Genomic DNA, 27,697 nt, shown 5'->3' on the forward strand with positions numbered 1-27,697 from the left:
AGGTGTGTTTGACATGGGTTGCAACTGAAATCTGCAGGAAGGTGGCTCTACAGGAACAGGGTTGGCCACCACTGGTGTACAAGCTCAGAACTTCAAACTAGCACTCAGTTGGCATCACTTTGTTAAGCTGCAGCGGTTTGGTTCCATGCAGAAACAAGGTGTTGAGAAGCCTTCGAGATTAACTAACCGTGACTGAATTAAAGCACGGTTAATAGTGAAATCGGTTGATTGTTTCACCTCAATCGTGTGTGCCTACAACGTGTGTGGGTCTGCGGGGCTGCAGCTGGGTATTTTTGCTCCCCCCACTGCTGATAATCAAAGACTACCTGTTTGTCTGGCACCAAACAACAGCTCTGATTTCATTTGACAATTCAATTTAAATAAAAAAAGAAACAAAACAAAGGCAGACACAAATCTCTATAAATAAACGAATGAAGGTCCCTGAGACTGAATTACAGCATTTTTGTACAAAAAAAAGGAAATTAAGCTAAAATTGAACAGCCGACATATTTGACATCGAAAGACAGTTTAGTGAGTTTAACTAGATAATAAGCAAAAATTATCATTAAAACAAGACGGCCAGAGATGTCATATCTGATGCAATATGTGTGTGTGTGTGTGTGAGAGATAAAACTCTCCCTTAGACAACTGATTTAAAGCATTTCTGTAAAATAAAATGTGATACAAAACATGCATTATTAATACTATATTATCTTATAGAAAGTCTGTGTCTCAGACATGATGATACTCAAATAAATGCACATTATCAGTCAAGATTACTTGAATTATAAAATTACTAGAAATAATAAATTTAATTCAATCACTGTTAATAAGGTATGATAACATCAAACTACCTAAATATTTAACATTATTTTTATTTATTTATTATTTATAATGTTTTCAATAGTCAGAAAATATAAAAAAATACCATAAAAGAAAGGCCAGTCACATACATACATATATATATATATATATATATATATATATATATATATATATATATATATATATATATATATATATATATATATATATATATATATGCTCGCATGCACGCACGCACGCTTGCACGCACGCATGCACGCTCGCACGCACGCACACACTGACTGTTAATATATACTGATGAACGCTGTCAAATGAAAGCCTGTGAGTGTCTACGTCTCTTCCAGAGGTTTAGACGCTGCCGATGCCAAAACAAATCCTTTTCCAGGAGGGATTCCTGCCATAAGAGCTTTAGTCCAATCTCTGGTGTCCCGAAATGTCAGGAGGATATCAAACACTGAAACACAACACAGAGTGCAGCATACAGAGAGTTACTGATATTCATTCAGGATATAAGGATAGCAGCAATATAGCTCAACTTCATCTTGTAAACATTAGTTCAAGTTCTATTTATTTATATAGCACGTTTCCAAGTGCCACAGGGCTGCACAAAGTGCTTTACAGAGAGAAAATAAACACATGATATGAGCATAAAACAGTAAAAACAGCAATAAGCACATAATAGAAAGGAACATAGAAAAATTATCAATAAAAGAGCAAAAAAAAAATAGTAATAATAATAATAATTTTTTTTTTCCTAATTAAAAGATGCTACCACAGTTGACCAACACTACGTTTTGAATTTGATTTAGACCATTTAACGGTCCTTTTCTCAATATTTCTAGTTTTTTAACCCTCAGATTACAGATATTCTAATAGTTTCATCTCATACAGGTCTTGTTATTATACACTGATGTATGTGAAGCTCAGAGAAAGTGATTGTTACCTTGGTTGATGGCCAGGATTTTGGAGTGGAAGTTTTTGGGGTTTTTTTTCTTCACCATGTACTCATCAATAGGCAGTCGTGCTGTGCGAACACCGAGCTCTTTGGCCTTCGTGTAGCTTATTTTCTTCAACACAGCAGTGGGATCTTTAGCTTAGCTGTTTCCAAAATCTCTCTTCGAGTTATTGATAATAAATAATATAGAAACACAAGCATAAGTCTCACCTTCTGTATGGTTTCATCCACTAAACCTCCAAGGATGTAGATTTTATCTTCCTCCACGCTTTCTAGAGCTAACAGAACATTAAAAATAAAGCGATTGAATGCAGCGATCACACTGTTTATCTTAATTTAATGACTTAATATCACCCTATCAATATTTTACTCCAGTAATCTCATTTATCTGAGAGTGAACCTGAACATTCAATGAGCAACAGCAGCTGTTAACTAATATTAAAACTATTAAAATTAGTTACAATGAAATATGCATAGTTACAATCAGAATTATTAACCCACTTTGAAATTTCTTTTCTTTTTTAAATATTTCCCAAATGATGTTTTAACAAAACAATGAACTTTTCACAGTATGTCTGATATAATTTTTTCTTCTGGAAAAAGTCTTATTTGTTTTATTTCGGCTAGAATAAAAGCAGTTTTAAATTTTTTAATCACCATTTTAAAGACAAAATTATTAGCCCTTTTAAGCTATATAAATATATTGTGGCAGAATCTGCCAGTGTGGTTAGCAGCGTTGCCATGGAAACGACTCCCTCACCGAGATCACACCTCATCACGGGCTGATCAGGGGCAGCTGCTGCTCGTTGGGAGGAGAGTATTTAACAGACGCCGTCTAAGCACGATGACAGGAGGCTACACGCTGAGTTCTCTCCTTCCACTGTCACCCTGATCGGCACTTCACCCTGCACAATCCTTGGACCCTTGGACACAGAATTCACCGCCCTGCACATCCCAGCACACTTATCCATTGCTCCACTCCCTCATTAAACACCCTACGGGGATGTATATTGCCTCTCTGTGTCCGTGTGATCTCTACCTCGTGACAATATATATATATATATATATATATATATATATATATGTATGTATATATGTATGTATGATAGTCTACAGAACAAACCATCCTTATACAAGGACTTGCCTAATTACCCTAACCTGTCTAGTTAACCTAATTAAGCCTTTAAATGTCACTTTAAGCTGTATAGAAGTGTCTTGAAAAATATCTAGTCAAATATTATTTACTGTCATCATGGCAAAGATCAAATAAATCAGTTATTAGAGATGAGTTATTAAAACTATTATGTTTAGAAATGTGTTGAAAAAAAATCTCCATTAAACAGGAATTAGGGGAAAAAATAAACGGGGGGAAATAATTTTGATTGCAACTGTACCTAAATAGTTATATTTTGGTTTATTTTATATTTATTTAAAGTAAAAAATTAAAAGACATTTAACCTTTTTGTCTATATGGATTTATTAGGTGTGGGTTTGAGTAAAATGTTAGCAAGAAAATAATTGCGATTTTTCTATAAAATGCTAATTACATTTGTTTTACAAGTAAATTTCAAATGATTATTATTATTAAATCAGAAAATGGCAGCTGGTCAGAATAACAAATGTTTTCATTTGTTTGATTAAAAATCAGGGTCTAATAACAATTTATGACAACATCTGAAACATGGCACTTTTTATTTTGTGCAGTTTTGAGCAACATTTATCTAACATTAATCTAACAGGTAATCTAAACTCCCCAAATTTTAATTTTAAATTAAAGAAATGTTATTTGCTTGTTATTGATTTATCAAGATGTCTGAAAACATGACCCTTTTTGATATTTTATGCATTACGATATTCATTAATAATTTTTTATTGTCAACTGTGAATAAATGCCATCAGTAGCTTACAGAATAAAAGAAAACATTATGTTTACTCATTTAAGTGAAGTTTATTTATAAACTAATTCTGATAGGATCACGTGGTTATGATTGCTTGTGACTGGTCTCGCATTATCCAATTTATGATTCACCAATCAGACGATTCCTAAGCCACTAAGCTCCATATAACAGCCATCTTCATTTTGAAGAATCCCCCCTTCCACCCTATACTCCTCCTTTCCTACATGAGTGGCACGGTGGCCCAGTAGTTAGCACTGTTGTCTCACAGCAAGAACATCACTGGTTCTAGTTCTTACCAAGTCAGCCGACGTTTCTGTGTGGAGTTTACATATTCTCCCCGTGCTCATGTGAGTTTTCCCCGCTTCCCCGGTTTCCTCCCACCGTCCAAAAACATGCAACTTAAGTCAATTGACTAATCCATATCGGCACCATAGATATGCTCCCAGTAAGTTGTTACATTATCCCTTAAGAGCAATCAATATCTGTTTATTAGCTACTACAGCAGAGGAGTTCTCGAGATCTACCTGAGCTCAAACTCCCCTCTCACCTTGCAAACGGGAGGGAGCCCAGGCTCGAGGATCTTATGAGCTCAGGGCTCTCTCCCGGGACAGCATGCCAAACAAGCTTTATAATCAATCATCAGCTAAGTGTCAACTAACGAAACAGGTGACTGTGCATACTAGATGAAAACAAGCAATAAAAAAAACTAATTTTAAGTTATTTTATATTATTAAACAATTTTAAATGTTCAAATCAGCGTGCACCTTTAAAATCATACCAGAAAAAATTATTCACCCCCACTTTTTGAACACAGGCATGAAAATAACATGTTCAACCTAAATAAATGCCAGTCTTCAATGCTTTGGTGCACATATTTCGGCTTGGTTTCATGTTAAAGACCTCATTTTGATCTCATTAACTTGTTAGATTGTAGCCTTAGTGAAAAGGTTTTGAAATAAGATCAAATAAGATCTTATAAAAAATAAGATCAAGTTTTTTTATTATTATTATTATTATTATTATTGTGTTTATTAATTATGAAGCAATAAAATGTATAGTTTATTATATTACATAAAACATGTATTTTCCCAGTACTGGGTTGCGGCTGGAAGTGCAAAATAAATCATATGTCATAATAGTTGGCGGGTTACTGCGCAGTGGTGACCCCTGATAATAAGGGACTAAGCCTAAGGAAAATGAATGAATGATAATCATTTATTTTAGAAAACCTCTTATCGCCTAAAATGTAAAGAAAAAACAATATCCATTTGGCTGCAGTACCAAACATGACCACCAAATGACCCCCGGTTTTTATTGGTGACCATACAACGGCGCCCCCTATGTTTAAAAGAATATGAACCATATCTTTTCATACTTTTAACAATATTTAAAAGTAATTATATATAATTACAATATATGTAATTATAAAGTAGTATGGGACATTTGGTGGTATTTGGTTTTCATTTAGCCTGTAAAAAATATCTAAATCGTAAATTGCTGTAGCAAAGTAATGCTTTACGAATGTAAAATCAGATTTGGAAGCTAGACATTTTAAGGTTTCAATTGATACACAGTTTGTCATGATTGCTTTATGTTTAGACTTCAATATTATGTTTTAAAAATGTATCCATAAATGGTCCCACAGGTTGTAAGGTGAGAGTAAATGTGCATTACTCTTTTAACTTAAAAAAAAAAAAAAAGGTAAAATATGTATTCAGAAGTCTTAGACCTTTTTAAATGATATAGTTAGTTTGTCATGATTAGATGTAAACTTAAGCATCCTGGTGGCGGGATGGTGACAGAAATAAGGAGTGTGCCTTAAAAAGTAGCTTGATTTCATGCCGGTTTTAAATACATTTTGAATGCAATATAAAATATGCGTGATACGAACCTTCGCTTGCGTCCGGAGTTAAATATATCACATCTTCAGAGGGAAATAGATGAAACCAGCTCTCCTCCGTCACATCAATCTGCAGGACCAGGAAGCAACAATTTACTTTTAGAGCAGAATTCAATACTGTAGACCACAATCTTCTTCCAGACCTGGATTAAAGCATTATAGACCAACTCCTAGACAGTCTGTGGTGCAACATGGTAATGTAATGTAATGTGTACCCAAAGCGCTTCACAATCATGAGGGGGGGGTCTCTCCACACCACCACCAGTGTGCAGCATCCACTTGGATGATGCGACGGCTGCCACAGGACAACGGCGCCAGTGCGCTCACCACACACCAGCTATTGGTGGAGTGGAGGGACAGTGATAGAGCCAATTCGGTGAAGAGGGGATGATTGGGAGGCCATGATCGTAAGGGCCGATAGAGGGACTTTGGCCAGGACACCGGGGTTACACCCCTGCTCTTTCACGAGAAGTGCCTTGGGATTTTTAATGACCACAGAGAGTCAGGACCTCGGTTTAACGTCTCATCCGAAAGACGGCGCCCACTGACAGTGTAGTGTCCCCTTCACTTTTACTGGGGCATTAGGACTCATGCAGACCACAGGTTGAACGCCCCCTGCTGGCCTCACTAACACCACTTCCAACAGCAACCTAGTGTTCCCTAGTGGTCTCCCATCCAGGTACTGACCAGGCTCAGCCCTGCTTAGCTTCAGTGAGTAACCGGTCTTGGGCTGCAGGGTGACATGGCTGTGGCATGGTGTTGGTGGATGGACCGAGACGTTATGTCCCAGATTTGTTCAATTGAATTCAGGTCTGGAGGATGGGCGGGCCAGTCCATTGCATCAAAACCACACACTCCAGAGCCATATCACCCTGTAGTTCAAAACCGGTTACTCACTGAAGCTAAGCAGGGCTGAGCCTGGTCAGTAGCTGGATGGGAGACCACATGGGAAATCTCTTCGGATCTCTGTCTAATGTTAGTCGTCTTTTCTCATATTTATTTTTGTGACCACACTTTATGTACACTGGAAGCTTCTGCAGCCAAAATCAATTCCTTGTGTGTGTAAAGCACACTTGCCAATAAAACCGATTCTGATTCTGATCTAGGTTGCTGTTGGAAGTGGTTTTAGAGAGGCCAGCAGGGGGCGCTCAACCTGTGGTCTGTGTGAGTACTAATGCCCCAGTAAAGTGAATGAGACGCTACAAAGTCAGTTACGTTAAACTGAAGTCCTGACTCTCGGTGGTCACTAAAAATCCGATGGCACTTCTCGTAAACAGTAGGGGTGTAACCCTGGTGTCCTGGACAAATTTCCCTCATCTGCTCTTACCCATCATGGCCTCCCAATCCTCCCCATCTACCGAAGTCACTCTAGAACTCTCTCTACACTCCACCTATAGCTGGTGTATGGTGAGCGAACTGGCGCCGTTGTCCTGTGGCTGCCATCGCATCATCCAAGTGGATGCTGCACAATGGTGGTGGTGTGTAGAGAGCCCCCTCATGATTGTGAAGCTCTTTGGGTGTTTGGCCATACAGCCCATGTATGTTGAAAAACTAAAATGATTTCTATTTGATCCGGCTTATTACCATGATTTGTAACGCTCCCTCTTTTAAGTATGCTTTCCTTTTTGTTTTGTTGCTTTACTTGATTATGCTTTATAACTGTTTATCTATTCTGTACATCAGTGTTTCTCAACCACGTTCCTGGTGGACTGCATGTTTTGCATGTCTCCTTTGTCTGTTAGACCCTTTGCAGGTCTTTCAGTCTCTGCTAATGAGCTGCTGATCTGAATTAAGGTGTATTAGGTAAAGGAGATATGGGAAATGTGCAGAGCTGGTGGTCCTCCAGGAACGTGGTTGAGAAACAATGCTGTACAGCACACTGGCCAGTGTTAGTTGTGCTTTATAAATAAACTGAAATTGAAAACTGATATGCATTTTTAATATTAAAACAAGGATTAGACTGAATCCTTTCTCACCAAGTAATGCATGAAGCCGTCATTCATCCGGACACACTCCTTATACAGCAGACTGTCCTCTTGTAGCTCCGTCAGGAAAACGTGGAACGGCTGCAAGGCCTTTTTATTGGATCCATAGAGGCGTCTGATCTGAGCCGCAAGACGACTGATTTCCTATGAGAAAAAAAGCACCAATAAAATCACTCTCAATGAAAACAAGCACAGTTTTATCAGCAAACAAATACATTTGGTTAATTATTTGTCTAGCACAACTATTCACACCCCTGTGAGAGTATTCGCGACGACAGCTAACATTTTAGCAGAGCTGTTTGAAAAGATAAGCAAGTTGTTCAAGCAATGTGTTAAAAAATCGGTAACGCTTTATAACTACACACTATGAATCATTTACTAAGCATTAGCATCTAGTGAATTCATTATTTGTTAAGCATTAAAGGATCACGAAACACCAAAACACATTTTTTGAGCTGTTGACAGTCGTATATGTGTCCCGCACTGCTAAAAACACTATTAGGACACCTATATTTCACTAAAAAGTGTAAATTGGTTGTTTTTGCGTTATTTCAAGCAAATTCGTACTTCCGGTTTGAAACGAATTTTTGAAGCTGCGTCACGGTCATGACATAATAGCGTTGTATTCCAGCGTGCAGACTGGACGTCTGTGCCAGAGTGTGTTTTATTACGTCTTACAGCCTGCTGCATTAATGCATGAGTAAAGCTTGGTTCAAACCAATCAGCACGCTCTATTGTGCAACTTCATTAATATTCATTAGTGTCACAGTGTTTAGACGACAGAGACGCCACGTTGTGTTGGCAAAACAAGCGTGAAGTGTTGCTTTTATAGTTTGCTGCAGTTAAGTTTTGTTTTTATTTTCTCTCTGTGAGAGCTCAGACTCACGTGTGGATTAACAGTGTACGCGACGCTCGACAACAATAACTTACGTGTCTAAGGAGGATTATTGTTTACCTGAGAGCTGTTCTCATCTGCAAACGCTGAGATCCGGATTCGCTTGTAGTCTCCTCTTAATAAAGACGCGGCTCTAGTTGCTGTTGATTGTCCTGTCTCTACAGATTTGGTAAGTGAGCGACCAGTGCTGTTTATTCAGTTCGTATTTTATTCGTATCGAACAAACTATTGCACCGAGTGTAAACAAGTTAGCTTTACAACCAAACTATAACCTCATGTAGGTGTAACCTCCCCCTAAACAGAGCTGGACACGCCCACTTTTCAGACTTTTTCCAAAGTAGAGGTGTGAAAACACTCTGCTGAAACGAGGGGGTTTCATGGCCCTTTAACTCTACATTAATAAACGTCAGTAAGCAGTTTATAACTGCAGCTAAAAATGCTGTATTCTTGACTTATAAGCACCTAAATAATGTGTTTATTAATTGTATTTTTATACTTAGTTAATGATTTGTATTTCAGTACTAAATTAAGTATTGCATTATTTATAAACCAGTTGTATTTAAGAGTAGTTGAGGGTTTTTAGGATCATTCAGAATGAGTTAGTAAATGATTAATAAACTATTGAAATCAACATTTATATATCTTATTATTCAGGCATATACTAATAGTTAAGTAATATGTTAATAAATGCTTTATTAACTTAACTTTGTGCAGTTTTGTGACGTAGTCTTAAGTGAGGACTATTTTTGTTTTATAAATCCCTTATAAATGACTATAAAAGGCTCAGAATCAAATGAACATTAATCCTTGCAATCTTTTCTAAAAAGTAAAATTACTGTAAAGTTTAAACGTTGCTGAATAACAGGAGTGTCAAGATACGACATGAAACTGGATAAAACAACAACAACAATATAATAATTTAACAATATAATAAGATGTAATGTTTAAACTCTGCAGTGATTTTATTTTACAGTTGCTCATCAGTCGGCACCACTAACCTTTTAGATAGGCCTGTGCAAAAACAAGCCACATTCAGTAAATGACAGAGAAAAAATATAATCTGACGCTGCACAAAAACTAACAATATATCAAAGCCAATGCTGTTACTAATCCTTCTGAAGGATTCGGATTTCTGCTTTCCAATCCGTCTAATCATGGACCAACGTTTATCCTTTTCTCATCATCTTGTTTCTCATATTTTTTTTAATTAAATATAATTATTTGATCATTTGAATGAGTATTTTGAATGAGTTTTTAACTTTGAATTGATTTTAATTAATGAATAAGTTAACACATTGCTTGATATAAGAATGTTCAGTGCATTTGCCTGTCTCTTTATAACTATTTTCAGAAGCCACTAAACTAGGTCAGAGGTCACGGAGTCCTTGAGTGGAACTGAGGGCTGAGGACTGGAATCAACTGTTTCTATTGTTATTTCTAGTAGTTATTACTATCTAAAATATCTAAAGTGATTTTGCTGTTTTAAAGTGATAATACTTTTATTCAAGATAGACTTCGCGACACCCTCCCGCTCTCCCTCGTGAAGCCAATACGGAAGTAACTGAAAATGCAAGTCATCAACTTGCCTTTGGGGAATGGCTCCAGGAACTCCAGATGTTCACCGACTGCAATGCTAAATTGGCCAATTATACAGCTAATAAAGCCAAAATAAATCATGCCCGTCATGACAACTGTGAGAGGGTAAATTTTTATTCACTTACATTAAGTCTGCACAATTAAGAGCGTGGCCACCTGAGTGACAGCGAGGTCTTGCTTGTCGCTGCCACGTTATTCCGGCTGATTAGCTGCTGAACTCAGCAAATACATCGTATTTTTGTTTTGTTTTATGTTTCTTTAAACAGTCAGTTTCCTTTTGGGATTATCTCCAACAATTAGCAAATGATGTGGCATGCTGAGTGCACTTAATTGTGCTCACAAAACATTCATGTGGTCTCCATTTCCCAGGTGAGTGAAGTTATATACTTATATACCATCTCTATAAATGCATTTGTTTTATTTAAGATCATTTATATTTTTCTCTAGACCTGTAATGCACTCCAGAATCTGACAGACTGATTAGCTGTAGGCTCTAGAACAGTCATCTGAAGCGTTGTCATGCAGTGTTATGCCTGGATTTCATCAATAGCCTTGCATTTACTAACACAGACTATATCTAAAGTGTTTGGAAGTAATTCACGTGTTCATTACGTACAAAAACGTCAAAAGAACTATGTTTAGTGGCTCAATGTATTATAACAGTGTTTTTAAAAGACTAAACACTTTATTGATATGGTGTACAGCCAAGCAAATGTGGTCAGAACACAAACGAGATGCAGGTAATGAATTATTAAGCGTTTCTCCCATAGTAAAGTCTGTCTAAGCAGAATGCCAGCATGCGTCTGTAGCCCCGCTCATGCTCCACCTCTTTGCCCTTGTTTGGTATCCCCTGGTCGGTGTGACGACGCGTGAACAAAATGGCGACAGTTGGCCACATCTACTTGTAGCTTCTTTTGCGCTCTTTAGAAACTTATGGGTGTCATCAGAGATACTACGTCCATATCTTTTACAGTCTGTGTTTTTTTTTTACGCTCAAGTCAGTGACATCATGAACTTGCCATGTATTATGCCACCTTTTACAAGATGTAATATAAGACTGTGACGTCTATAGGGTGTGCATGTTAACTTTCAACTCAAAATACTCCACAAATAATGCTTTATAACTCTTTGAAACTGACCATTTTAGACTTTGATCCTAATTGTGGGGTTTTGGTGACTGTCGCTTTAAATTCAGATGAGATTGTGCTCTTTTCAAAAGAGGGCGGAGCTACAGATGCATGTGTGTCAGCATAGCGGCAAATTCAAAAACAAGACTAATGTCCTATGCTAATGAGGGAGAGATGGTCACTAGTGGGCGGGGCTTTTCCCCTCTGATGACATACAAATGGAGAATGCCAATCAAAGTGTTTCTGCAGACTGTTTATATCAAGTGTGATTATGAACAAAGAAAATTTACAAATTTTTACCATTACAATCCGGTTATATTCACACACTGCTGCCACAAAACTGTTTAAACCCCTTATAACAGTGGTTTTTGCATGATCGGTGCCCTTTAACGGAGGGTTGTGTATCTAAAAATCCTGCACAGGTATCCTGCATGTGAATCTGACCTTGTGTGTGAGATGTTCAGTCATGCTGAGGTCCACACACAGACGCAGTCCTGCTGCTCGCGCCTCCTCCAGTCTCTCTTTGGTGATGGCTTTAATGACGCGTTTACTGAGCTGTGCGTCACTCACATCTGCAAGACAGAACACAGATCAGCTAGAAAGCAGCAGGAAAACATAATGTAACAGTTCATGTTTCAGGTTTTTTAAGTCTCTCATGAAAACTAAGACTGCAATTATTTTATTTATGCATTTACAGTTAACTCAAAATGATTTGTATTCCTGTGATTTTTTTTTTTAAATATATATTTCTCAGGCGATGTTGAACAAATCAAGTAAGGAATATTTTTCCTTCCTGATAAAGTCTTACGTGTTTTATTTCAGCTAAAATAAAAGCAGTATTTATAATATATTTATAATATATATATATATATATATATATATATATATATATATATATATATATATATATATATACAGTATATATATATATATATATATATATATATATATATATATATATATATATATATATATAAAACTGTGCGTTTTATATGATAAAACTGTACAGCGCAATAAGACAGGTGACGCATTAATGGTCAGATCACCTTTATCTTGTCTGTTGAGCTTCTTCCTTAGTTTCTCCTCTTTCCTTTTGCTTTTTTTCACCTCCAGTCTTCTCTCCCAGTTACGCTGTTTCCGCATTACATTTTTCTGTAAAGCAAAAATAATTTAATAACTCAATGACACAGAAGAGCAGATCTAATAGCAGCATCTTTTATATTTGTCTAAATGTATTGTTTATCTCATAATGCTTTTTTTTATTATTATTTAGCTTTACTATTTGGTTGAATGTGAATATAAAACCAACTTTACCTCAAAGTGGGAAAACAAAACTTTAAATGCACATTAACGTTATTTATTTCATTATTTTAACTCCTTTAAAAAAAATAATTAAACGGCAAACAAAAGACATAATGGCGAAGATAAAATAAATCAATTATTAGAAATGAATTATTAAAACTATTATGTTTAGAAACGTGTTGAACAAATATTATATATATATATATATATATATATATATATATATATATATATATATATATATATATATATATTTATATAGATATTTTGTATTTGCTGAACATTTCCAGTTAAATGCATAACAAGTCTTTCACCATAGATTCATTCACCATAAAGAAGAGGAGTTCAGCTTTTTAAGTATATTCACAGTTCTGATCGCTTTACGACTTGAAAGTCCTTTAAAAGTCTCAAAATAATTTTTTTTTAAATCATCCTTGAAATGGAGGATGTTAGGCTTTCTGTTTACACTTGTGCATATGAAACTTGCCTAATAATATCAACAGAATATAGACAGGAGATTCTTATCAATATCTTTTTTTTATCTACATAAAATATGACATCTCTTTTCTTAATAATAATTATATGACCACTCACTATATTAAATAGACATTCAACATCAAACCAAAAAAAATTAACATACAATCAAAAAAACTAATGCATAACAGTCTCAACTTCCATTCCGCAAAAAACTCCACTCCGATTCAGAAAGATCAACTTTACACCTCTTGAGAAGCTGGTTGGTTGGATATATTTTATGTATAATTTTAAAGTAGAGTTCACTGACTTTATTAGTCACACAATATTTGTTGTTATAAGTCCAGATCAAGTTCCAATTGATTTTCTCAAATTGTTTTTTTCAAAAGTACTTGTGTCTAAAAATTGCAGGACAATGAATCAAACGTCTAAGAAATGTATTATTACATTTTCTATCTTTGATATCAACACCCCCTAACAAAATCTCATTTTTTACTGTTAGTTTATTTGGTTCACTGTAACCCTCGAAAAGCCTCGCCAGGCCTGCTGGTATTGCGTTAATTACAATACTATAATCTCGTACTTAGAGGTCCTGGAAAACTAAAAATATTATGAAATATTACCGAGCGCGCGCTCTCCTCTCTGTCGTCACGCGCGTGCTCGAGCTCCACGTCAATGTGCAGAAACTCCAGTAAATCCGCGACCGGAGCCTCGTTTACTATAGTAAACCCACCGTCCGGAGAACAGCCACCTACACGAAGCTGTTCCTCCATCTGCTTGGATGTCTAAAAATAAAAGACCGTATATTCTGCCGAAAACAACGAAAAAACCATTATATTTATGTCATGACAAACATCACGAGACTGATAAAGTGAAAGTACTGTGTTTTTACACTGCTGAAGGTCTCCGCGAAAGCGACGAGTAACTGATAAACCACAAACATGTAAACGTGTGTTAAAAACATAAACAAAGGGTCGAAAACAACACGAAAACAAGCCACTGCTGCAAGTGTTTTGGAAAGTCGTTAGAATGGCGCAAGGTTATGACGTCAAGCAACCACGTTGTTGCAAAATTCATAATACCGGTTAAATGTCTGTGTAAATGTGATTAAAACTCCTTTATTGTGTGAAACCTACTTATACTAAAATGCAGATGTGCTTGTGGTAAAGCATATACACTACACGATAATAATTATGAATGTTTAGATTTGTTACTCATAAAATGTTTAAATAAATGAATCTTTACGGCATTTAAACATTATTTTTCAACAGTCAATAAAATCAATATTGGTTATAATGTGAGCCGCATTCTCATCTTATTTTTGTTATCACTTAATTTATGATTTATTCTTAGAATAATTTTTCTTTCTTGAAATGCAATGACTTTAGTCTCAACATTTTAATTTAAACTCGTTTCTCCTTATTTTATGATCTTTATGATTTATTGTTTTAATTAAACTTTTATTCTTAAATTGTTCTTTAAATGTAACAAATTTTTCCCTTCAAAACTTAATGAATTTATTTTGTCAAAATTTATTCCTAAGGTTTTTTTTCTCCACATTTAACACAACTTTTATTTTGAAATGTAACTATTTATTAACCTTTTATTTACACTTTTATTCTTTTAATGTAACTACTTATTCCTCAAAACACAACAGCTTTATTATAATTTTTTTTATTCTCATCATTATTATTTATAATATTTTTCTCCTAATTACAGTTTTCCTCAGTGGCTTTGCTGCATTTCTCACAACACTATTTACATTTGCACAACAGTTAATGCATTTCTCAAAACGATTAGTCATTTATGCACATCCTAGTAGCAGTTTCTCATTCTTTTCAACAAATTGCAGATGCTTTTGGATGTGCATCAATTGCTTTTATACAACTCTCTGCTGTTTACAACATTAACATCTGCTTATGTCATGTCAGTTAAAATTAAGTAAACTTGTAAATGCTGACAGTTTTTCTCAGTCGCTTTGGTGCATTTCTCACAACACTAATGCATTTCTGCACAACATTTAATGCATTTCTCAAAACAATAAGTACAAACTGCAAAACCTAGCTGATAACCTGCAAAAGCGCGTCACATGCTCAAAATGGAGAGTTCATTCCTCAAAAGCAAGTACTGATGTCAATCAAAGGCTGTTTCTCAATATGCGTTCTTCAGCGGTCTTGCGTCCTCGTGTTCTTGTGAAACGTCATCATCAGCTGCCTAAGTTCAGTTCCAATACTCAAGACCGCAAGTACGGAGGACGCGTGAAACTTCCCGGATGTGTTCTTGATATCGAGGACGCACTGATGCTGACTTGAGCACCGAACTCGCTCTGGAAGTCCCAGAAGTCATTGCGACTGGAGGTGGGAAGTGCTGCATTTTATTTAGATTTATTATTAAAGTTTAGAAATATCACTTATTTACCTCAGGAGTTTCCCTAAATGAAACGGTGAAAGTAAATATTAACATGAACATCTTAATAAAGGAATAAACACATTAAGAGTTGTTTGCTGAAATTCGTATTAAAATCTGTTTTATTTATATTGTGCAGAGTATATTTCTAATGTTTTTATGCAAAGTATATATTTTGAAGAGGGGAAAAACAATAAATCGTTGTATGAGTGCTGTAATGTTTAAATAGTTTCCATTTAAAACACGTAAAGGTCACATGACCATCAGGAAGAACGCAGCATCCCATTTCTCAAAGGACGCGTTCTCTGCCCTCGCGGTCTCCTGAGTTCGTTCTTCCGAGGACACCTGGCAAGACCGCTCTCCACAAGAACGCAAGTCCGTTCTCTGCGTTCTTGGAATTGAGAAACAGCCAATGTGTCAGTGTCATCAAGATGAAAAGTGCTGACACCATTGTTTATGAACAAGATAGTCAAATGGCTTTGTCCTGTTTTCATTATGACAGTTTACTCTGGACATTTTTTTTCAATGCAAAAAAAAGTCAGATTTTGGTGACAGCACTATATACAATCTGCACAGCCATTTGAAAACTACAGTAAAGTTAGACATCACTGCATTTAGTGAGGTATCTGAGTACAAGACACTGAATATGTATGTTTCACATTTTTACTCTGCATTTGCTCTTTGCAATTCTAATTTATTCACAGCATTGTGCAAAAGAATAAACACACCCCTTATTTACAACAAACATAAACTCCCTTTAGGTAGAGCTGTGCACAACTGTACACAATATTGCAGTACGCATTGGAACTGAGGCTACAACATAAACAGGTCTGTAAATCATTCATGAAAGTGTTAAATTTTAAAGACATTTTCAGGAAAATAAAGATTTAAATTTGTTTTATAAAATTTGCTAGAAAGATTTTGACAACTAGTTCAGCATTTTTGTATGCAATGACTCAAGTAATGAAACGAGGACTATTAGTTTTATATGGAATGCCTTGTCAGCATTCACAAGTTTAGTTAATTTTGACTGACATGACATTAGCAGATGTTAATGTAATAAACAGCAGAGAGTTGTATGAAAGCAATTAATGCACGTCCAAAAGCATTTGCATATTGTTGGAAGGAATGAGAAACTGCTACACTGCAAAAAATACTTTTCTTACTTAGATTTTTTGTCTTGTTTCTAGTCCAAATATCTAACAATTCCTAAATCAAGAAGAATTTTCTAGACAAGCAAAACCTACTGTCTTGTTTTGAGAAATAATATGCCAATATTAAGTGGGTTTTTCCTTAAAACAAGCAAAATAATCTGCCAATGGGGTAAGCAAATTAATCTTACGTCAAAAGAAAAAACAAGATTAATTTGCTTACCCCATTGGCAGATTATTTTGCTTGTTTTAAGGAAAAACTCACTTACAGTTTTTCTCGATTGCTTGGATGCAGTTGTCAACTGAAACTCCACATTTTCAAAACAGTTAACACACAGGCCTAAACAGCGGCACTCATGGTCAAAATGACACATTTTGCTTGCAAAAGGCACATATCATGTCAAAACATTAAAAATATGCAACAAAAGCTAGTTTTACCTTCAAACTACACAACTTGCAAACAAGTATATGAGCTCTTTCAATTAATCATTACACAATGGACAACAAAATACAAAATACAGAACTCAAAATGCACCACCATTGCTTGCCATTGTAGCTTATAACCAATGGCATTTGTTGTCTCTATTTGGGCTGTCAAATTCGCCTTTTTGCAAAGAATTGGATCAAGAATAAGATGTGCTTTGATTGAATATATATTGAATTCATGACATTTTTCCAACTGTGGCTGAAAACTGAAATACTGTATATAAAAAAACAGACAAAAGTAATAAAATACTGTAAATATTAGAGAAAACGCATGTAAACCAATATACAGTCAAATCTATTGGGAGTATAGGACATAGCCATATTGACCTCCTCCATCAATGCTGGCACAGAACAACACAGACCTTCCATCGTTTATATAAGGTTTGCAGAATGATGGCTAATTGAAGATTTGTGTGGAGGAGTGTCAAACCGGTGCTTCAGTGATTTCATACTGATGTTGGTAGTTTTTAATAGTTAGGAATAGATGGATTCTGTTTGGTTACCAAAACTAAAACAATGGAGTTTGGACTGCTTGAATGACATCTGTGTTAACTGTTTGGAAAAATGGTGGGGAAAATGTGTCAACCCAATGAGAAAGGGTTTACACATTTGCAAGACCGGTCCTCTGCTCTGCTGGGATAGTGATAATGAAAATGAAGAGGAACCTAGTTTCTTTAACCAGGTCAAAGCAAACTAGAAAAACTGTAATATTGGCATTTTATTTTTCAAAACAAGACTATTTGTTTTGCTTGTCTAGAAAATGCTTCTTAATATAAGAAATTTTAGATATTTAGACTAGAAATAAGACAAAAAATTTAAGCAAGAAAGCATTTTTTGCAGTGTACTAGGATGTGTACAAATAACTAAATGTTTTGAGAAATGCATTAACTGTTGTGCAAATGTAAATAGTGTTGTGAGAAATGCAGCAAAGCCACTGAGAAAAACTTTAATAGTCACTCCACATAAAAATTATAGTCCTTATTTCATTACTTGAGTCACCACATACACAAATGCTGAACTAGTTGTCAAAATATGTCAAGCAAATTTTATAAAACAAATTTAAATCTTTATTTTCTTGAAAATGTCTTTAAAATTGAACAATTTGATGAATGATTTACAGACCTGTGTATGTATAGGCTAAAACAAATAAATAAATCATGTCAAATAAAAAAATATCAGGTTTATATCTTCCAAACTTGAATTTTGTTACTGTTTTAGAGCATAGATTTCCTTAAATTTTGGCAAGCTGTTGTTTTTTCACCATAAACTTTACAGACTTTTACAGCTGAAGAAATCACATCATCAACACACACTTCATTTGAATAAATGTTTTTTTAAACTTGTCTATTGGTTTGAAAGAGTCTGTAATTCACACAAAGATGCTTATCTACAAACCGGCATTAAGAAACGTGTCTCATCTGCTCTGAAGCCTTGCCAGCAGTATTTGCAGATCTGATCATCGATGTGATAATAAAGGAATGTAAACAGCTCAAATGGAAATGCTTTCCATTTTAGTCAGGCGTGTTTATTGTTTAAAGAAAGCGGTGGGTTTGTAAAAGATGACTAATATTCATATCCGCTGAATGTTCTCAGATCTTTACATACAAGCACAATCTGATTTCAGCTCTGAGATGTGAAAGTGGTATGTGACGCAAGAGATTTTCCAGCTGAATACGGCTTAATGACAGATGTTAAGATGCAGATGAAGGTCAAAATTATTAGAGAGAATTCATTCATTCATTGTCTTTCCGCTTAGACCATTTTTTCAGGGGTTGCCACAGTGGAATGAACTGCCAACTATTCCAGCATTTGTTTTGTTTTTTTACACAACGAATGCCCTTTCAGCCGCAACCTAGTAATGAGAAACACACATTCACACACATACACTACAGCCAATTTAAATAATTCAATTCACCTATAGCGCATGTGTTTGGACTGTGGGGGAAACCGGAGCACCCCACACCAACACAGGGAGAACATGCAAACCACTCTGAAATGCCAACTGGCCCAGCCAAGACTCGAACCAGCGATGTTCTTGCTGTGAGGAGACAGTGCTAACCACTGAGCCACCATGCCGCCCACTAGATACAAAATACAAAAAAGAGAGATCTTAAAACAGTGGTGTCCAACTCGTTTCTGGAGGGCCGGTGTAGCTCCATCTTGCTTTAACACACCTACCAGGAGGTTTCTAGTATACCTAGTAAGAGCTTGGTTATCTGGTTCAGGTGTGCTTGGCTAGGGTTAGAGCTAGACTCTCCAGGACACCGGCCCTCCAGGACCGAGTTTGGACACCCTTGACTTAGAATGTCACTTACCTGTTCTAAAATGATTCGATCAGTTTTAAATATTAAAACTTTAGGCAATAGCCTAGTGGTTAGAGCGCAGACATATGGTGCAGTAGCACTTCAGGGTGTCCCGAGTTTGAATCCCGGCCAAGTTTTCCCATCCCTACCCCCTCTCTCTCTTCCACCTCTTCCCATCTGAAACACTGTCCTATCCACTTAATAAAGGCAAAAAGGCCAAAAATAAATCTTAAAAAAACAAACAAACTTAGGGATTCTGGGAGTAATCAGAATAGCAAAGTCCACTAAAGGAGGTCGAGCATTCTCATATATGGCTACTAATCTTTAGAATAGCCTTCCTAATAATTTCCGAGGCTCAGACACACTCTCAGTTCAAAACTAGATTAAATTTCAAGATTTTTGGTAAAGCATCACATACATGTAGGATGTGTTATACTGTGTTCACACCAGACGCGGAACGCGCGAATAAATCGCGGTATTCGCGCATAAATAGCCGCGTAAACATTTGAGTTTACTCGCTTCATACGCACGTCAAACCCCGCTTCATTCGCGTGTCAAATTCACATCAGAACAGACGCAGGGCTTCTGTCTGCCCGAAGACTAGCTTCATAGCTAAATGGCTAACATAGATTTTATGAAGAAAATAGCAGTGTTAATGTGCTTTATGAAGACTGAAAAACAGCGTAGATACGTTTAGGGTCGTGTCTGAGTCCACTACATTCTTTCAGAGGTGCATCCAGGTCTGTGAGCTCATAAACTCCTCCAGAAACTTAACCTGGATGACGGAGGCTTTCAGTGGTGCTTCTGACTGAGCCAAGCCGAGTTTGATGACTTGTTGTCGGTGAAGGCTGGAGGATTTCCCTCGGAACACCGACAACAGGTTCTACGTCACAATCACGCCCCCACAAGAGCAAGCTTCTGATTGGTTAACGCGGCGCGAATGTACGCTGAAGTTCAGATTTTTCGAAATCGAGAGATTTGCGCAAAACGCTCGTTAAGCGTCATTCACCATTCGCGCAATTTGCACCATTCGCGCAATTTGCGTCATTCGCGCAATTTGCGTCATTCGCGCCGCGCCATTCACGCGTATCGCGCTGCAGGATGTCTATTCGCGCGTTTGCATTGACTTAACATGTAAATCACTCGCGCTTGACGCGCGTGCCGCGTCTGATGTGAACGCATGAGTGTGCTCCATGCTGGTGAGTGGGCTTGACAAACCTTTGGACACACTTTTCGTGTCTAAGGCCGCATTTACACTACCAGTTAAATGTGACCAAATTCCGATTTTTTGCTCATATGTGACACAGATCTGATCTGTTCTATGACCGTGTAAACACAATAAAAACACATGGATTCGGATATTCAGAGATCGGTTTCAGGCCTCCTTCATATGTGTAAATAAATCAGATGTAGTTCGCATATGTGACAATGCGAGTGTCATGTAAACAGGCAGATCGGATTTATTGAGGCATTCCGTTCTGTACATCGTTAAACTTGCGACAATGTGGTGCTACTCCACGGTTTAATGACAGAAAGTCAGTCGCCACAGTTTGCTCCCACCAGACCTGAGATCTCTCTCGTACCCACAAATTCCTCTGAAGGTGGAGGACACCATATATAAACCATAGGCGCAAGCTGCGATGACGGCCCTTTCCCACCTTCGCCTCAAAATCATGAACTTCGTGTTGTAACTTTTGCTTTTTGTAGCTTTTAATACACGCACTGCGGCTTCACATAGAACAACTTTATTCTCTCCAACACCAGTGCACACACAGGCAAAGGCTATCTTTAACTACACACATACATCAGGGCCATACCATTACATAAACTGCGTGGGGGTAAATCTGGACTAAACCATTCACTGCTTGTACTACACTTCGCATATTTCGCAGTGCTAAAAATAAGGCAATTTCTTCCGTTGTGGCAAGTGTGGCACAGATGCTAGAACCCGCCTTTATGCTTTGTGCATGCGCGACATCGTAAATTGTCTGGCAAGTGTAAACGTATGAATTTGATATGGGTCACAATTAAAACAACGTGTAAACAGACAGGCAAACAAATCAGATATAGGCAACAAATTGGAATTGGGCATCAAGACATGACAGTGTAAACAGGGCCTTAACCCCTTTAGACCCTGTGTCAATTACAATGGACATCACATGACATCCCATTTTTCTGAAATTTGCAACATAATTCAGGTCTGAAGGGGTTTTAATGCACCAAGCATTTTGTTTCTATGTAAAACTGCAGGTTAGCTATGTTTATATAACTTATATTTGATTGTAACTTAATAAGGGTATATGCCGGAGCATGCTAATAGGACTTTTAATTTGCCAGTAACCTGGGTTAAGCGCTTCCGGTGAACTGTATGCCAATGCAAAATTTGGCGCGTTTAAGGTCTGTTTTCTTTAAAAATCAGCGATCTCCACTAGCCGAGTGATATCCGATTTAAAGTGGGTCTCAGATTTTATAAGAAGCACTGCATTAAATTACACCCCCCCGCCATGTCTTTTAATATGAGCATTTATTTTACCCCAGTATATTCAATGGAGCTTCTGCACTAGCCTGCCGATTCTGACGGGTGCATGCGAGTAAACGGCTTTTTGTCTCGTTATAGGCTTGAACAACTAAATAAATGCCAAAGTTTATTTAACTGAATGTATTTTAATGACATTACAACATTTATGCTGTAAAAGGAACCGTATAAAATGGAAAAAAGTTCCCAATAACAGGTCACCGGAAGTTTATCAGTATGGGAACAACACAAGCTCGGCATATACCCTATCTGAGTGAAATAATGTGCACCATTTGTAAATCTGCGTTAAAACAATTATTGTAAAAAGTGCTACACAAATTACTTGAATTGAATTGAATATGCTAAATAAAATGCCAGATAATAGGTGGATTTTATTTATCAAGCATTATAAGAGCTGCTGAAGCTTGTGATTAATGTTTTGGCTCTAAACAAATTCTTTTATTTGGACAGAATCCATGCATTGAGAAATTTCAGATGCATGAAAAATTGCTGTGGAAAATGTGTTGAGGGGACGTAGTGGAGGAGAAAAAAAATTGGCTGGGTGAAAAAAAAAAATGGGTGAAAGAAAAAAGTGGGTGGGAGGAAAATATATATTTCTCTCTCTCGTTCTCACATTCCCTCGCAAAAATGTTTTGCGTTCTCTCGCAAAGATGTTTTGCGTTCCCTCGCAAAAACTGTTTCTCCACAAACACTTCCTGTTCACTTCACTCACGTAAACCCTCCCGTTTTTGCCAAAATTCTCCCGTATTTTACCATTCTATCCCACTTTCTTTACATTAATACTGTGCGTCGATCGTCGCCTTTCATATGCAACCTCTGAACCAGTGAATGCATGTATAAGCTCTGACTGACAGACGCTGGGATATACTGATCCCAGATCAGCCATTTACAAAGGAGCGGGTGTATGTTTAAACTGACAAATACACTGAATATGTAAACACCTCCGTTCTGCATGTTTAATTTTAAACAGCTTATTTTCTCTTAAATGAGCACAAACAGTTTCTAAAGTAATGGACTGCTTTCATTATTGATCTGTAGCCTACATTCTTACAGAGACACCATTGTTATCAAACAAAACAAAACATGAGATTCATTTGCTGCTCACTTGTTTGATAACAGGTGTCACTTTAAATGGCGTGTACAGACGCTGATCTGGGATCAGTATATTGTGTAGAGCACGTTTGTCAGTCAGTGCTTAAACATGCATTCACTGGTTCAGAGGTTGCATATGAAGGCGACAATCGATGCACAGTATTATTGTAAAGAAAGTGGGATATAATGGTAAAATACGGGAAAATTTCGACAAAACAGGAGGGTTTACATGAGTGAAGTAAACAGGAAGTGTTTGTGGAGAAACAGTTTTGCGAGGGAACGCAAAACACCTTTGCAAGGGAACGCAAAAACTTAGAAATATATATTTTCCTCTCAACAAACGTCCCTTCCGGGGTTCTGTAGTACGGTGACGATGTGAGACAGATGTTCAACAAAAGTGAGCAGAATTGATTGTAGCATATAAAAGATTTATTTAAAAAAACATTAATAACTCTCCTGCAGTGAAACGATGACAAGAAACACAGAAAAGCATGATGATTCCATTAGTATACAATTAAAACAATCAGTGTAAAGACAGTGAGTGTAGTGTAGAAGACACATCATTTCAGTTCGTGTCTGGGTTTAACTATTAACAGTGACAAATATAGAACTCAGAATATGAAAATAATTACAAAACAATCATTCTCCAAGACACAAATGAATCTATACTGTATATGTGCGGTTTTCTGACAGGTCTTTTGGCAGAGGCAGAGATGTTAATCAGAGTATCAATGTCTTCTACAGTTTGTTGTTCTCTTGCTTCTTTTTCTCGATGAACATGATGAGTTTTTTAACCCAGTGTGTTCTGGGGTTCAGGCAGATCCTCTCGCCACTGGTCAAACCGGCACTGAAAGATTACAATAAAACATACAGGTTAGACTTCAAAATAAAATAATAATAATAAATAATTAATATTTTATTGACCAAGGGTGGATTACACAACTCCAAAGAGCTCCAGAATGATTTGTGAATGATTATGTGACTCTAAAAATGCAAAAAGAAATGATGTTGAAAACAGACACAGACAGAGAGATGGACAGACAGACAGACAGATAGATAGACAGACAGATAGACAGATAGATAGATAGATAGATAGATAGATAGATAGATAGAGATAGATAGATAGATAGATAGATAGATAGATAGATAGATATAGATAGATAGATAGATAGATAGATAGATAGATAGATAGATAGATAGATAGATAGATAGATAGATAGATAGATAGGTCGAACGATATAAACAGACAGACAGACAGACAGACAGATAGATAGACAGACAGACAGACAGACAGACAGACAGACAGACAGACAGACAGACAGACAGACAGACAGATAGATAGATAGATAGATAGATAGATAGATAGATAGATAGATAGATAGATAGATAGATAGATAGATAGATAGATAGATAGATAGATAGATAGATAGATAGATAGATAGATAGATAGATAGATAGATAGATAGATAGATAGATAGATAGATAGATAGATAGTGTATATGATAGTCTAGCAGGGGTCACCAACCTTTTGGAAACTGAGAGCTAGTTCTTGGGTACCGATTAGTGTGAAGGGCTACCAGTTATTAAAAAACACATTTTTTTAAATTTACTTTTAATTTTATGTTATTATTAATAATTAATAATATTCATCTATGTGAAGATATTGATCATGTTAATGATTTCTCACAGTAGTTGTCAACAATGATTTAACAAGTTAGATTAATATCAACATGCAACACTTCATTTGTCTGAAATTGTTTTTAAAGTTTTTTTAAATATTGAACTTAAAGTAATTTTCAAATTTACACCAATGCAGGTGTAATTTAAAAAGAATACCTATAAAAATATTAGATGCAGCTTACTCATTTGTGGTGCTATAGTGAGCTATTTTTAGAACAGGCCCGCGGGCAACTCATGTGAACCTGGCGGGCTACCTGGTGCCCACGGGTACCATGTTGGTGACCCCTGGTCTACAGTTTGTTTTTATGACTTCACTCCTCAGACATCTACTGATGATGAGTAACAGAGTTCTGCATTCCTCCAGAAACACTCACATGACCTCGGTGGTCTTGCAGTGAGGGCCCCGGGGCAGGATGACCACTCGCCGCAGGTTATCCTGAGGGATGACCCGAGACTCCAGCTTCAGACACACACAGCGGCTGTTGTAGCCTGCACCGAGAGGCTGCACCGCTGAAAACACACACACACAGCTTTAACTAACAGGATTTACACAGTAAGGAGTGAGTAACAGCTTCCAGGAAATAAAGACATTAATCATCACAGCTGGACAGAAGATACAGAATCCACACTGACACACATGTGCTGCTCACTGAAACTCACACTCAATTACACTGTATATGATGATGATACATACAGTATACATGCATTATATCTGTCTGTAATATACAGTATATCTTTACCCATCCATCCATCCATCCATCCATCCATTCATCCACCCATCTACTGTAACCATCCATTTATCCATCCATCCATCCATCCATCCATCCATCCATCCATCCATCCATCCATCCATCCATCCATCCATCCATCATATCCATTCATTCACTGTATGCATCCATCCACTCATCCATCTATCTATGTACAGTATCCATCCATCCATCCATCCATCCATCCATTCATCCATTCATCCATCCTTCTACTGTAACCATGCATGCATCCATCCATCCATCCATCCATCCATCCACGATATCAATCCATCCATTCATCCATTTATCTACAGCATCCATCCATCTATCCATTCATCCATCTACAGCCTCCATCCATCCTTTGTATCCATCCACCCATTCATTCATTTATCTACAGCCTCCATCCATCAACTGTATCCATTCATCCAGCCATCCATCTCAGTACAGCATCCATCCATCCATCCATCCATCCATCCATCCATCCATTCATCCATCCATTCATTCATCCATCCATCCATTCATCCATCCACGGTAACAATCCATCCATTCATCTACAGCATCCATCCATCCACACATTCATTTATTCATCTACAGCATTCATCCATCTACTGTATCCATTCATTCATCCATCTCTCTACAGCATCCATCCATCCACTCATTCATCTCTCTTTCTAGAGCATCCATCCTTCCATTCATTCATCCATCCATCAATTTACAGTATCCATCCATTCACCCATCCTCCACCCACTGTACTCATTTATGTATTCATCCATCTATCTACAGTATCCATATATCCACTGTATGCATTCATCCACTCATCCATCTATCTACAGCATCCATCCATCCATCCATCCATCCATCCATCCATCCATTCTTCTACTGTAACCATCCATTCATCTATCTATCTACAGCATCCATCCATCCATCCATCCATCCATCCATCCATCCATCCATCCATCCATCCATCCATCCATCCATCCACGGTAACAATCCATCCATCCATTCATCCATCCATCCATCCATCCATCCATCCATCATCAACGGTAACAATTCATCCATTCATCTACAGCATCCATCCATCCATCCATCCATCCATCCATCCATCCATCCATCCATCCATCCATCCATCCATCCATCCATCCACACATTCATTCATTCATCTACAGCATCCATCCATCTACTGTATCCATTCATCCATCCATCTTTCTACAGCATCCATCCATCCATCCATCCATCCATCCATCCATCCATCCATCCATCCATCCATCCATCCATCCATCCATCCATCTATCTATCTATCTATCTATCTATCTATCTATCTATCTATCTAGAGCTATTTATTAAAACAATGTTCAATGTTGAGTATTTGTCTCACTGGAGAAAATGTAACTGCTTTTAATGAACTATAAACCACACACACACACATACACACACACACACACACACACACACACACACACACACACACACACACACACACACACACACACACACACACACACACACACACACATATTAAAAAATGAAGCTTACCACCAGCCACCAGAGTGATGCTGACTCCAAAAACAACACTTAACATCAGCAGGACGTTCATGATGGCTGAAGATTCTCTAGTGGATTCTCTGTAGAAATGCACAAGATCAGATGCTAAAATTCGGCCACTGATCTTCAATGTGGCTTTATATACTATTCCTCCAAAGGCCTTGTGATCTTTAAAAGCGTGATTTGATTTCACTTCCTCCCAGCCGTGGTGTGTGTGTTTGTGTCTTCATGTGCGTGCGAAGACTGAACTGTGTGGTTTTCATCAGTTCACATGTCCATCAACCGCGAGTCTCATGCCTTGCAGGTTACACACTTCAGAAAACCCCTCAGGTCCCAGACAGATTTCAATAAAAACAAACAATATACCTCAAAAGTGTGTGTGTGTGTGTGTGTATGTGACTCGTGTTTGTCTGACCACAGGTGGGAAAATCTCTTTAACAGTACAAAAATAAAAAGCAGCAACATGTAATGCGTACTGATGCTTATTAAAACTGTTTAAATATTAAATGTTATATGAATGATAATCATCAAAGTATTTGTTTGATTAATAAATATACTGTACATAATTTATAATATATAGTTGAAGTCAGAATTTTTAGCCCTACGGAATTAGTAGACTCATATATTTTCCCCAATTTCTGTTTAATAGAATATTAAATAGTTTTAATAGCAAATTTTTTGAGTTTTGTAGCCATATATGAGAATGCTCGACCTCCTTTAGTGGCTATTCTGGGCACCACCAGAAGCCCTGAGTTTTGATATCTACAGCTGATTAAATCCTTCTAGAAGAGGTAAGTG

At 37.0% G+C, this 27,697-nt stretch overlaps 2 protein-coding genes across 5 annotated transcripts; both read right to left on the minus strand.

The window, feature by feature from the left end:
* Positions 1–509: 509 nt before the first annotated feature.
* On the minus strand, positions 510–15,169 carry trmt10b (tRNA methyltransferase 10B). Of its 4 annotated transcripts, none has more exon segments than NM_001441682.1 (9): positions 858–1,279; positions 1,769–1,892; positions 1,991–2,058; positions 5,570–5,648; positions 7,555–7,707; positions 11,626–11,753; positions 12,228–12,333; positions 13,581–13,742; positions 13,850–14,020. In NM_001441682.1, coding segments are annotated over 9 exon segments (1,017 nt in total). In that variant the 5' UTR covers positions 13,922–14,020; the 3' UTR covers positions 858–1,154.
* Positions 15,170–23,403: 8,234 nt separating this feature from the next.
* On the minus strand, positions 23,404–26,951 carry cxcl19 (chemokine (C-X-C motif) ligand 19). The gene is given in 3 exon segments (NM_001113651.1): positions 23,404–23,778; positions 24,986–25,121; positions 26,891–26,951. Coding segments are annotated over 3 exon segments (306 nt in total). The 3' UTR covers positions 23,404–23,669.
* Between the last annotated feature and the right edge of the window lie 746 nt (positions 26,952–27,697).

This window comes from Danio rerio, chromosome 7 (assembly GCF_052040795.2).
Source record: "Danio rerio strain M-AB ecotype USA chromosome 7, GRCz13ab, whole genome shotgun sequence".
Taxonomy (NCBI): domain Eukaryota; kingdom Metazoa; phylum Chordata; class Actinopteri; order Cypriniformes; family Danionidae; genus Danio; species Danio rerio.